The sequence below is a fragment of the Plecotus auritus genome, assembly GCF_963455305.1.
Source record: "Plecotus auritus genome assembly, chromosome: X".
NCBI classification, from domain to species: Eukaryota; Metazoa; Chordata; class Mammalia; order Chiroptera; family Vespertilionidae; genus Plecotus; species Plecotus auritus.
The window spans coordinates 42884641-42898844 of NC_137784.1; the positions used below are offsets into that span (position 1 = coordinate 42884641).

At 40.2% G+C, this 14204-nt stretch overlaps 1 protein-coding gene and 1 pseudogene across 2 annotated transcripts in view; one reads left to right on the forward strand and one right to left on the reverse strand.

Moving 5' to 3' along the window:
* Positions 1–702: 702 nt before the first annotated feature.
* The window catches only part of LOC308239277 (vascular endothelial growth factor receptor kdr-like), a gene marked incomplete at both ends in the record, with an annotated part of 686009 nt that continues 672507 nt past the window's right edge, over positions 703–14204 (reverse strand). Inside the window, one exon of the mRNA XM_080652065.1 lies at positions 703–904. Coding sequence (XP_080508191.1) covers positions 703–904 — 202 coding nt within the window. The remainder of the gene's footprint in view (positions 905–14204) is intronic.
* Positions 1923–3137, forward strand: LOC308239278 (negative elongation factor A-like; annotated as a pseudogene). Its single transcript has one exon. The product of its transcript is annotated as a negative elongation factor A-like (transcript).

The following is a 14204-nucleotide window of genomic DNA, read 5'->3' on the forward strand; positions in this document are numbered from 1 at the left end:
TGAGTGTGATTGGATGTTTTCTGGCATGGGAACAACACAAAGGTGATAAAACTGGTAGTTCATAGGGAGAGTATCCTAAATATAGTGGGCATGACCAACTCCCATTGGAGCTTCTACAAATTGCTTGAAACCAAAGGATCCCTCATTGGTGTCATTGCATGTAAATCGCTGCCAACTCCCTTCTACTGGCACACCCTAGCAAATTTGACTGCTTTAGTTTTTTAAAGACATCCAGGTAAAAGTCCACCAAGTTCTGTTAGGAGACTAATTGCCAAGATCTGAATATTATGGGGTCACAGTTCCTGATTGGAGGCTCTAGAGGTATTTGAGGATTCAACAGAGATTGTTCTGTTGGCCCTCATGAAAGTATACTGGGCTAAGTTGAAGGGGGGTGCATATGGAACTACTGAAGGTGCTGTTGTAGGGCTTTACACACCCAAGTAGAGTCATTGGTGTTTAATAGGAAGGGAAATGGCACTGAATATCATGTTGTCTCTCTATCAGGCCTGGGGACCTTGCTTGGGCCAGATGTGCCCCCAAAAGTTGTGAAGAATCAAGATTCTCAGCCACAGTGTTCTTTTCTCATTCTCCAGTCCCAAGTTAATAATTCTGTTACCATGATATAAATGTGAAAAGAATTAGTGATTACTGAGGCAAAAAAGGAGTAGTTTGAAAGGGATGGAAAAGGGCACTGGTAGTAGGTTATATATGTACAGTGCTGTAGTGGACCACGGAATTATAGTCGGGTGGTGGACTGTGGCATTCGATGATAGAATCCAGTGGCAGACGGGACGTCTCTTTAATCTGGTCTTCCTCTTCAAGCTCAAAGGCTGAATGGTATTCCATAATCTCCATCTCAGTCTCACTCTGAAGGGACTCCTGGTTCTTGATGACAGTATTCAGGCTGGTCAGAGAGAAAAAGAAACACACTTAGCCTAGATCTGATGATTTTAGAGATAGGAGGGCATATTTTAGACAGAGGGACGCTAGATGTTGGCAGACATGTGGAAAGAATGAAGCTTCTTTTGAAAATATCAAGTTTTTCCCTTTGGTCAGCACAAGTCTACATGAACTATGGTGACCTGTGCTAAGCAAATGAGGAAACTCAGGAAATAGAAACTGTGGCCCCTTCTAGCAGGCAATTTTTTATCTGACTGTGAAAGCCATTAGTAATATTTACAATGTGGCATTTGTCTACTGCTAACACTTACTCAAGGCCCAAGAAGTTTTACAGAGATGTGTAACCTTGGGAGATTCGTGATGTGTGCTTCAATTTATTCAAATGTAGGATGAATTTGAGGAAAGAGAGTTGAATTAGATGATCTTTAAACTCTTTATGGTTCTAATATTTTCTTTGACTATTTTGGGCCTATAAAAATGGCAACCACATATATTTTAACTTAAAGCTTTGAGGTGTCATGCTCTCTGTCACAGAAAGAATCCCCTGTGACCCTAGTCTTGTTTCTTCTCTCCATTATCACTCACATTCTTTATATGTAAAAGAAGGAATGAAAGGTCTCTAGGCATACCAGAGTGGTTGCAGTAGGGGTGGAAGACTAGAAAGCAACTCCTTTCTCTGGACCCCGGGGCACTGAGTTTCTCTTCTTATATTCCTTTCTTCCTCATCTTGAGCCCCTATCCGATAGGGGCTTAATCACAAGGAACAACAACAGCCTATAATTATTGGAATCGAGAGTCTAGGACAGTGATCGGCAAACATTAGTCAACAGAGCCAAATATCAACAGTACAACGATTGAAATTTCTTTTGAGAGCCAAATTTTTTAAACTTAAACTTCTTCTAACGCCACTTCTTCAAAATAGACTCGCCCAGGCCATGGTACTTTGTGGAAGAGCCACACTCAAGGGGCCAAAGAGCCGCATGTGGCTTGCGAGCCGCAGTTTGCCGACCACGGTTCTAGGAGAACTTCGAGAGAAGGTGACCAAGTGCGAGGCTTTCGCCATGCTGCCTCTCGAGTGCAGGTACTTGAATAAAAATCACCCTGATGACCCTCACCGGTCCCCTCAGCCCCCCAGTGAAGTACTTCCAGCTAAAGAGGAAACCAAAGAGTACCACGCTGAGGGCTGAGCTCCTGCAGAAATCCACTGAGACTGCCCAGAAACTGAAGAGGAGTACGGGGGTGCCCTTCCACACCAAAGGCCTGGGCTGCTCTGGAAGATGGACACCACAACCCCACTCAAAGGCATCCCGAAATAGGTGCCCTTCCGGAGCCCCACGGTCCCCAGTGTCTGCAGCTCTGCCGGGAATCAGACCCCCATCCCACCCTTGAGGACACCTCTGTGAAAGGAGAGGGGCGTGAAGCTGCTTCGCATTTCTGAGCTGGATACGGTCGGTGCTGGCCATGAGGCAAAGAGAAGAAGGAAGAACGTAGGACATGGAAGTGGTGGAAAAGCCAGTCAAGGAGGAGATGGTCATCAAGAATGCCACCCCTGATTACGCAGCTGGCCTGGTGTCTACACAGAAACTTGGGGCTCTGAACAGCGAGCCTTCGCTGCCCTCCACAAGCTACCTGCCTGCCACACCCAGCGTGGTCCTGGCCGCATCCTACAGCCCCAGCCCCGAGACTCCGCCAGTCCCACCTTCCCTGGAAGCCAGCCACCCCGAGGAGCCCAGCACCCCAAGCCCTGCCCTGCCAGCACAGTTCAAGAAGAGGGCACCCATGTACAACAGTGGCCTGAGCCCAGCCACGCCCACACCTGCAGCACCTGCCTCACCCCTGACGCCCACCACACCCCTGACTGTCACCCCTGCTGCCCAGGCAACTCCAGTGGCCATGGTGGCCCCACAGACTCAGCCCCCTGCCCAGCAGCAGCCCAAGAAGAATCTGTCCCTCACAAGAGAGCAGATGTTTGCTGTGCAGATGTTCAAGATGGCCAACAAGGTCACAGGGCCTGAGAAGGCCCTCATCCTCAGCCTCATGGCCGGCTCACAAGAGAACCCCTGCCAGGAGCAAGGGGACATGATCCAGGTCAAGCTAAGCAAGCACACAGAGGACCTGCCAAGTCCGACGGCCAGGGAAGCACCACCATACTGGTGGACACCGTGTTTGAGATGAACTATGCCACGGGCTAGTGGATGTGCTTCAAGAAATGCAAGCCCACGGCCAACGTGTCCTAGGGTTGCCTGCGACTGCCTCCATCAGTGACTCAGGCTCTGAGGATGAGGCTCTGGCTTCTGAGAGGCCAGACTTCACCATGCTGCCAAGCCCCAGCCCCCAAGCTTTAGATACGTTCTTGGGGTGTTTTGACTTATTTTTTTAAGTTTTAAGATGGGTTACTTTTTGTTTGATCTATGTCACTTTTTTGGATTCAATATTACATTTTTGAATGTTAAAGTTAACCAAAAAGTTATAACTTCCTAATTTTAGTGACAGCTCTGCCTGTTATAGACTTTTACCTTTTTTTATTTTTCTTAAACTCCATTGACCATGAGGGAGGGCTCTCCTGCCCTTGAGGTTGAGGGAACCAAAGCAGGGCCAGGTGGGGCTGAGAACAGGGTGGGGACAGGCTGCTGATGGCCTAGCCACACTCCCCGCCCACAGGTTTTCTACTTGTCTTTTGTATAGTTGTGAGCATTTAAGACCAATCTCTAGGCACCTGTTCATTGTAGAAACTACCTGAGAAATTAAAGTTTAGCTTTTCTAAAACAAAACAAAAACAAACAAACAAAAAAAACACCCATTATATTCCTTGAAAGTGAAGTAGCACCAACCCCACCTCAAGTCCTGTCAGAAACAGACCTTTGAGTAAGTAAGATTGACAGCTGGTTGACAGGCAAAGGTGGAAAGAGGCAGAACATGTGAAACCAGGGTAAGTGTGCTGAAACAGCCCTAAGCCCCACGCTGCTAACAAACCTAGTCTAGAGGGCAGATTGTTCCCTCCTGCTTGCAATCAAGGTCTGTGGAGATACACAGAAGTGGTGGACCGGTGGATCGCTTGGAGCTTCAAGAAAATTGCTAAAAGCCAAAAGACAGTGCCTGACAGTGGTTAGCACCTAAGTAGCTAACAGGACCTCCAGAATTGGCAGACAGAACAGAAGAGTGGGGACCTAATCCAGCTCCCATGGGGCATTAAAACTCAGCTGAAACGAATGACATTTCACTCTTTTTTGCACCCTTCCTTTCTTTTCTTTTTTCTTCCTGTAGTTCTTCTCCACTTTACTTTTTAGTGTTTTTCTTTTTCTTTCCCACCTTTTTTAAATTTATATTTTATCTAATTTATTGATTTATTATTATTCTAGTCTCTGCTGCTTTGTTCACATATCTAATATTCTTCTTCCCTGTTCCTACTCAATTTCCCCTTTTCTTTTCTTTTTTTCACTACTCATTTTTAATGTATTTTTCTCTGTTCTCTTTCTCTTTTCTTCTCCTAATTTTCTAACTTGTTTCACTTCCTGAATTTAGGCCAATCAGCCCTCTATTCTCATTTTCAAAAAAAATTTCTTGTCTTCTTATTTATTTTCTCCCTCATTTATTGTAAACTGTGATCTTTTCCCTATTCCTCTAATTCTTTATTCTAATTTTTATTATTTAAGCTCTACATGTACAGATTCTGCCCCCAACCCCTTTCTTGATGTTTTTTTGCTTGTGCTTTTTGGTTTATTTGTTTGTTTGTTCCATTGCGTTTTCTCCCCATATTTTTTCTTTCTTTTTTCCTATCACTCTTGCTCTCTTTTCTCTTTCCTAGTTCTCTTTTCTCTGCTGGTCAATTTTATTGGGGCTATATGGGTCTTGCATATATTCTTCTTCTGTTCCTTCTGTGTCATATTTTGTCTTGTTATATTTTGTGCTATTCAGTCAGAACCTCCACAATGGCTGGCAAAATGTGGTCAGGAGTTCACCACATAATATGACACCCTGAGAGGAGACTCCATCCACAAACGGGACAATAATATTCAATACACAACTACAACAGTAGAACCCAAATATCTAAACTAGTGAGCCTTCCTAGAACACCAAGCCCAGGAGACCTAAGAAACTGCACCAATGGATCGCACAAAAAATCTACAACATAAGACAAACTCAAAAATCTGGGTGGCATAGCAGTTTGATCTGACAAATAGAAACAAATACAAAGGAAGAGAAACAAATAGAAACAAATACACAGCAAACATGTGAAGAGAAAGGAACAACTCCCACATGAAAGAAAAGGAGGAATCACCAGAAAAGAAACTAAATGAAGTGGAGGCAAGTAATTTGTCAGATAAAGAATTCAAAGTAATGGTTATAAGTATGCTCAAACTTCTGACTGAGAATTAGAAGCAACTCAATGAGAATTATAAGGAGCTGAATAAGAAAGAGACCAACATGAATAAGAACCAAGAGGAAATGAAGAATGACATAGCTGCAATAAAGAACAACCTGAAAGTTTTCAACAGTAGACTAGAAGAAGCTGAGGACTGATTCAGCAAGTTAAAAGACAAGGTTGAAAAAAAAAATAAAAAAACAAGCAAGCAGCAACTGGAAAAAAAAAATTAGAAGCCAGGAAGAGAGTTTAAGGGAGCTTTGGGACATAATGAAAAGAAGCAACATCCAAATAATAGGGGTGACAAAAGAAGAGGAAGCTGAGTAAGGAACAGAAAACCTGTTTGAAGAAATAATGACAGAAAACTTACCTGACATAGAGAAGAAAAAGTCACACAATTCCAGGAAGCACAAAAAATCCCAATCAAGTTGAACCCCCAAAAAACTACACTAAGACACAATAATTATCGGCAAAAGTAAAAGACAAAGAAAGAATCTTAAAGGCTTCAAGAAAGTTACCTACAAGGGGTCTCCCATTAGACTATCAACTGATTTCTCAACAGAAACACAGCAGGCCACAAGGGAATGGCATGAAGTATACAAAGTAATGAAAAGAAAGGGACTGAATCCAAGAATACTCTATCCAGCAAGGCTATCATTCAAAATTGAAGGTAAAATCAGGAGCTTTGCAGACAAAAAAAGGCTAAAGTTTATTACCATCAAACCAGCAATGCAATAAATGCTAAAGAGACCATTGTAAGAAGAAAAGATAGAAAGAGAGGGAGGAACACGGGCATAAAGAATAAAAATGGCAACAAGTACCTATCAATAATGACCTTAAATGTAAATGGATTAAATGCTTCAATAAAAAGACATAGGGTAGCCAAATGGATAAGAAAACATGACCCATATATATTTTCTATAAGATATCCACCTCAGTACAATGGACTCACACAGACTGAAAGTGAAGGGATGGGAAAAAAATTTTTTTTAAGGTAAATGGGAATGAAAAAAAAAAGCTGGTGTAGCAATATTTATATCTGATAAAATAGACCTCAAAGTGAAGGCCATAAGAAGGAATAAAGAAGGCCACTTCATAATACTAAAGGGATCAATACAATAAGAAGCTATAACTCTAGAAAACATATGTGAACCCAATAAAGGATCATCCAAATGCATAAAAATATTCTGGGAGAGATCAAAAGCAATACAATCATAGTAGGGAACTTTAATACCCCACTGAAATCACTGGATAAATCTAGACCAAAAAAAAAATCAACAAGGAAACAGCAATCCTAAATGACTCACTAGATCAGATGGAATTAATTGACATCCTCAGAACATTTCCCCCAAAGCTACAGAATATACATTCTTCTCAAGTTCACATGGGACATGTTCAAAGATAGACCACATGATAGGACACAAGCTAAGTTTCTACAAATTCAAGAAGATTGAAATCATAGCAAGAATCTTCTCATACCACAATGGTATGAAATTAGAAATCAGCTACAATAAAAATGCACAAAACAATCAAACACATGGAGGCTAAATAGCATGCTATTAAACAATGAAAGGGTTACCAAAGAGATAAAAAAAGAAATAAAAAAACATCCTGGAGACAAATGAAAATGAACACACAGCAAGCCAAAAATCTATGGGACTCAGTGAAAACAATCCTGAGAGGGAAGTTCATAGCACTACATGCCTACACCAAAAAATAAGAACACAGGTAATATGTTATTTAACACTACAACTTAAAGAACTAGAAAGGGAGCAACAAGAAAAGCACAGAGTAAATACAAGGAGGTAAATAATAAAATTGGAGCAGAAATAAGTAACATAGAGACAAAAAATACAAAAGTTCAATAAAACCAAGAGCGGTTCTTAGAAAGGATAAACAAAGTAGATGAAGCTCTAGCCAGACTCACCAGGAAACAAAGAGAGAGGACCCAAATAAAAAAGATCAGAAAATAAAGGGATGAAGTAACAACTAAACCCACAGTAGATGAAGCTCTAGCCAGACTCACCAGGAAATAAAGAGAGAGGACCCAAATAAAAAAGATCAGAAAATAAAGGGATGAAGTAACAACTAAATCCACAGAAATACAAAGGATAGTTTAAAAAAAATTACTGTGAGGGAATTTATTCCAACAAACGGGACAACCTGAACAAAATGGATATACTGCTAGAAAAATACAACCTTCCAAAACTCAATCCGAAAGAATCAGAAAACCTGAATACTCTGATAATTACTGATGATATTGAAGTAGTAATAAAAAAGACTCCACCCTAGCCAGTTTGCCTAAGTAGATAAAGCGTCAGCCTGCACACCAAGGGTCCTGGGTTTGATTCCAATCAAGGGCATATACTTTGGTTGCAGGCTTCTCCCCAGTCCGAGCCCTGGTCGGGGTGTGTGCAGGAGGCAACCAGTCAATGTGTTTCTCTCACATCAGTGTTTCTCTCTGTCTTTCCGTCTCTCTTCCACTCTCCCTAAAAATCAATGGAAAAATATCCTTAAGTGAGGAGTAACAAAAATAAATATATAAAGGTTCTTTAAAAAAAAACAAAAAAACTTCCAGCAAACAAAAGCCCTGGTCTAGACACCTTTAGAGGGAAGTTTTACCAAATATTCAAAGAAGAACTAACACTCATCCTCCTCAAAGTTTTCAAAAAAATTCAAGAGGAAAGAACACTTCCAAGCTTTTTCTATGATGCTAGCATTATCCTAATTCCAAAACCAGATAAAGACACTACAAAGAAAGAGAATTATTAGCCAATATCCCTGATGAACATAGATGCTAAAAACTTCAACAAAATATTAGCAACTCAGATCCAGCGATACATTCAAAAATATCATACAGCATGACCAAAGATGGTATAATATTCCAAATCAATAAATGTGATACAGTACATAAAAATATTGCAAGAAAAAATCACATGATCTTATCAATTGATGCAGAAAAAGCATTTGACAAAATCTAACACCCTTTTTTAATAAAAACTCTCAGCAAAGTGGGAATAGAGGGATTATATCTCAACATAATAAAAGCCATATCTGACAAACTTAAAGCCAATATCATAATCAATGGGCAAAAACTAAAACCATTTCCCCTAAGATCAGGGACAATACTGGAATACCCTCTTTCACAGTCTTGTTTGACATAGTACTGGAAGTGTTAGCCATAGGAATTAGACAAGAAGAAATAAAAGGAATTCACAGTGCAAAGGAGGAAGTAAAACTTTTATTATTTGCAGATGACATGATACTGTATATAAGAAACCCTAAGGACTCCATAAAAAATAAACACACACAAAAAAAAACTACTAGATTTAATAAGTGAATTTGGTAACATAGCAGGATACAAAATTAACACCCAAAAAATGATGACATTTTTATACACCAATAATGAACTCTCAGAATGAAAAACTGAAAAAACAATTCAACTTACCATTATAACAAAAAATTAAGGTACTAGGAATAAAATTAACCAAGGAGGTAAAAGACTTATACTCAGAAAACTACAGAACGTTGAAAAAAAAAAAAAGGAAGGTATAAACAAGTGGAAGAATATAGCGGGTTCATGGATTGGTAAAATTAACATCATTAAAATGTCCATATTACCTAAAGAAATCTACAGATTCAATGCAATCTTTATTAAAATACTAACAGCATAATTCACAAATCTAGAACAAACACTCCAAAATTTTTTATGGAACCAAAGAAGACCCCAAATAGCTACAGCAATCTTGAAAAAGAAGAACAAACTTGCAGGAATCATGATACCAGATATCAAGTTATGGAACAAAGCCAACATAATCAAAACAGCATTATACAGGCACAAGAACAAGCATACAGATCAATGGAACAGAATAGAAAACCCAGAAATCAACCCAAGACACTATATTCAATTAGTATTTGACAAAGGAGGCAAGAGCATATAATGGAGTCAAGATAGTCTCTTCAATAAATGGTGTTGGGAAAATTGGACAGGAACATGCAAAAAAAAATGAAACTAGACCACCAACTTACACCATACACAAAAATAAACTCAGATGGGTAAAAAGGCTTAAATGGAAGACATGAAACCATAAAAATACTAGAAGAAAGCATTGGCAGCAAAATCTCAGACATCTGTCATAGCAACATGTTTACGGATACATCTCCTAGGACAATGGAAATTAAGGAGAAAATAAACAAATGAGACTACCTCAAAATAAAAAGCTTCTGCACAGCAAAAGAAACCATCAGCACAATAACAAGAGAGCCCACTGCACAGGAGAACATGTTTGCCAATAATCCATCTGATAGGGGGTTAATCTCCAAAATATATAGGGAACTCATACAACTTAAAAGGAAGACAAACAATCCAATTAAAAGATGGGCAAAGGACCTAATAGACACTTATCCAAAGGAGACATACAAATGGTCAAGAGACATATGAAAAAATGCTCACATTCAAAACCACAATGAGATACTCCCTCACACCTGTCAGATTGGCTATCATCAACAAATCAACAAATGACAACTATTGGTGAGGCTGTGGAGAAAGGGGAACCCTAGTACACTGCTGGTGGGAATGCAGACTGATGCAGCCACTGTGAAAAACAGTATGGAGTTTCCTCAATAATTAAAAATGGAACTCCAATTTGATCCAGTAATCCCACTTCAAGGAATATATCCCAAGAAATCAGAAACACCAATCAGAAAGAAGGTATGCACCCCTATGTTCATAGCAGCAAAATTTACAACAGCTAAGATTTGGAAACATCCTAAGTGTCCATCAGCAGATGAGTGAATTAGAAAACTGTGGTACATCTATACAATGGAATACTATACTGCTGTAAAAAAGAAGGAACTCTTACCATTTGAAACAGCATGGATGGATCTAGAGAGCATTATGCTAAGCAAAATAAGCCAGACAGAGAAAGATAAGTATCACATGATCTCACTCATATGTGGAATCTAATGAACAAAATAAACTTATGAAATAAAATAGACCCAGAGTTATGGAAGCATGGAACAGACTATTAATCTCAGAGGATAGTCAGGGAAATGTGGGTGTGAAGAGATCAACCAATGAACTTGTATGCATATATGCATCACCCATAGACACAGACAATGGGCTGGTAAGGGCCTGGGGGGGGGGTGCGGTTAGGAGCAGACAGGAAGAGATCAATGGGGAGTTAAGGCAGACTTATGTAATACTTTCATCAATAAAGATGAAAAATAAATAATTAAAAAATAAAACAAAATCAAAAAAGCTATAAGAGAAACAAAAAAGAACAAAAAAGGACTTTACATAATAATAAATGGATCATTCTAATAAAAGGATATAACCCCTGTAAATGTTTAGATAACCAACTTAGTAGTATCTAAATATATAAAACATATCTTGGTGGACATAAAGATGTAGATCTGCAGTAATATCGTCACAATAGGATAGATTTGACATACAGAAAATCGACAAGGAAACAGCGGCCTCAAATGACACACTAGACTAGATGGATTTAAGTGATATTTTCAGAGCATTTCACTCCAAAGCAGCAGAATATACATCCTTCTCAAGTGCACATTGAACATTATCTAAGATAAACCTTGTGTTAGGATACAAAATAGGTCTCAATGATTTTAAGGTTAAAATCATATCAAGCATCTCCTCTGATCAAAATAGTATGAGACTAGAATTATAAGAAAAACAACATAAAAACATATAAACACATGGGGGCTAACTAACAATGTCCTAAACAATAAACAAGTTAGCAATGAGATCAATGAAGCAATCAAAAGTTACCCTGAGACAAATTAAAATGAAAAAAATCAACACAAAGTCCATGGGACACTGCAAAAGCAGTCCTCAGAGGGAAATTCATAGCAATACAGGCCTACCTTGAGAAACAAGAAAAATGCTAAATAAGTAATGTAATATTAGACTTAAAGGAATTAGAAAAAAGAACAACAAACAAAGCGCAGAACAAGTAGTAGAAAGGAAATAATATAGGTCAGAATGGAAATAAATGGAAAAAAGTCTAAATTAACAATACAAAAGGTAAATGAAACCAAGAGCTTATTCTTTGAAAAGACAAAGAATGTTGCAAAGTTTTAACAAGACTCATCAAGAAACAGAGAGATTATGCAAGTAAATAAAATCAGAAATGAAAGAGGAAAAGTAAACAACTGACACCACAGAAATAGGAATGATTATAAGTAAATATTAAAAACAACTATATTCCAACAAAGTAGACAATATTGAAGAAATAGATAAATTCCAAGTAACATACAGTCTTCCAAAACTGAATAAAAAAGAAACAGAAAATACAGGTAGTCTTCAAAAATGTATACACATTTTAACAGCTGATAGCTCAATTTTGAAAATTAAATATATATTAATAAATACTGCCTTTACAACAATTCAAAGTGTGTGTATATATTCTTTTGGGACACCCTATATGTACAAACTGATTACAACTAATGAAATCAAAGTAGCAATCAGAAAACTCCCAGCAAATAAAATCCCTGGACTGGATGGCTTCACAGTTAAATTTTACCAAGCATTCAAAGAATAACCAACACCTATCTCTCTCAAGCACTTCCAAAAAATTCAGAAGAAGGGAAAACTCAGCAAGCTCAATTTATGAGAGCAGATAAAGTACTACAAAGAAAGAAAATTGTAGGCCTTTATTCCTGATGAATATAGATACAAAATCCTCAATATTAGCAAACTGAATCCAGAAGTATGTTAAAAAGATTATACACAAGGGAGACAAAATGGCAGCAGTATAGACGGACATGTCCTGAGCCTTGTCCCGGAGCACATAGAACGAGCAACTAAATCGAATAACATCCACCCCGAATTGGCGAAGTAGACACAGCTGGTGAGACAATTTGCAGCCAGGAAGGCAGAGGACACCTGGAGAACCATAAAATCAGGGATGTGGGCTGGAGAGAACTGCGAGACCTCCGAGCCCAGAGGGTCAGTGGGAAACTGAATGGCACCAAGGCTGATCCCTCAGGACAGGCACAGCATCTGACTGTGGAAAGGAGGTCCGCAGGACTGCTGGTGGCAGGGGATTCTAGATCTGGGTCCACAGTCATGAAAGACAGAGCCCAGAGGGGGCAGCCTGGAAGGCTGCCTAGATCCAGCAGGGCTGGGAGGAGAGGGGCTCGCAGAGGTGTAGCTCTTTCCCCTCTTTTTGGTCTTGGCTTTTCTTCATTGAACCTAGTTCATAGGATCTTTCAAATACAGACACTCACCCATGGCTGAGGTTCAGAAGGTGGTGCGGACTAGTGGAGTCCGGAGAGAGGCTGGGGTGAGGAGAGGGTTCAGGAGAGGTGGCCACAAGTCTGGTGCTGAGTCATACCTGATTGTAGGACCTAGGTAGCCATTTTCTCCCGAAGAGATAGCCCCTCCCTGCAGTCTCCAGGCAACCAATACAGCCACACCTAAACTATGCCCTGAGTGGTACAAAGGATAAAAAAAAATCTGAATAGTCCCTGAGAGTCCATAGGGACTGGCCTAAAGAGAGGCCTTCAGTCCCAGCAACAGGAAACTGAGAAGCCACAGACAGTACAGAAGAGTGGGATCTTAACCCAGCCAAAGGAATGACACTTTGCTTTTTCATTTTTATTTTATTTTATTATTATTTTGTTATCTCTTTTTTTCTTTATTCTTTATTTTCCTTTTTTCATTTGTTTCTTTATTTTCTATTTCTTTGCATTATTTTCCATCATTCAAATTTATTTTATTTTTATCCTATTTTTAAATCAATTTTTTAAAAATGTATTATTATTTTCTTCTCTTTCTCTTTCTTCTTATCCACTCATCCTCTTTATACTTTCTCTATACTGAACTGAGGTCCTCCCCATATTCATCCAATTCTTAACCTTACCTTCTGTATATAAGATTCTGCCCCCACCCTCTTTACTGGGAATTTGGTGTTTGTATGTGTTGGTTTACCTGTTTATTCTCTGGTGTTTTCCCCCCCATATATATTTTTTCCCTTTTTCTTTTTTCTCATACCATTTTTTATTCTCTCTTCGATATCGTTTGTGCTCTCTTTTCTCTCCCCCAATTCTATTTTCTCTGGTGGTCACTTATATTGGGGTTATCAGTGTTGTGAGTACATTTGTGTTTTGTGCCCTTTGTGTCATGTCTTGTCAAGGTGAATTTTATCCTTTTTGGCCAATGTGCTAGAGCGCGAGCCATATAACCAGACACCCGGAGAGGAGACTCCATACATGAATGTGTCAATAACACTCCAGACCCAACTATAGAGGCAGGAAGAAGGCAGCAGTGAGGGAGAGAGTGTAAGTCAGTGAGGGAGCGAAAGAGGAGTGTGTAGTCGCGGTGTGTGCGTGTGTGCGTGTGTGCGTGTGTGCGTGCGTGTGTGTGTGTGTGTGTGTGTGTGTGTGTGTGAATGAGGCACAGTTAGATCCCACAGGACCTTCGGGGGCAGGCTAACCGGGCTCACCTAACTAGGCAGCCTCTGGAGTGGCTGGCTCTTCCTCAGAAGCCTCGCCTTTTTGAAGGGGAGAGCTGCTGTGACTGGGAGCTCAGCCTCACCTCCACCTAGGGTGCCCTAAGATAACATCTGGGATTCTACAGCCACCCCTGCCAGGGACCTGCTATCTTGGCTGCAGTCCTAAGGTCACTGAGACTCCAGCCACCCTGGGAACAGGTTCCAGTGAGTTCTGAAGTGCGCTCCCCTCTAACCTGCCCAACGCTTTAGGCCAGGGCACTGCAAACGTGTGAACAGCAGACACATGAGCAGCCTACTCCCATCCGAGGAGCAGTAACCCCATGAGCAGCCTGCCCCAGGCCGAGGAGCAGCAGCCTCATGTGTCCTGCCCCCATCCAAGGAGCCGCAGCTGCGTGCTCAGCTCACCCCTGTCCAAGATGCAGCAGCCACATGAGAAGCCCACCCCTATCGAGGAGCAGCAGCCC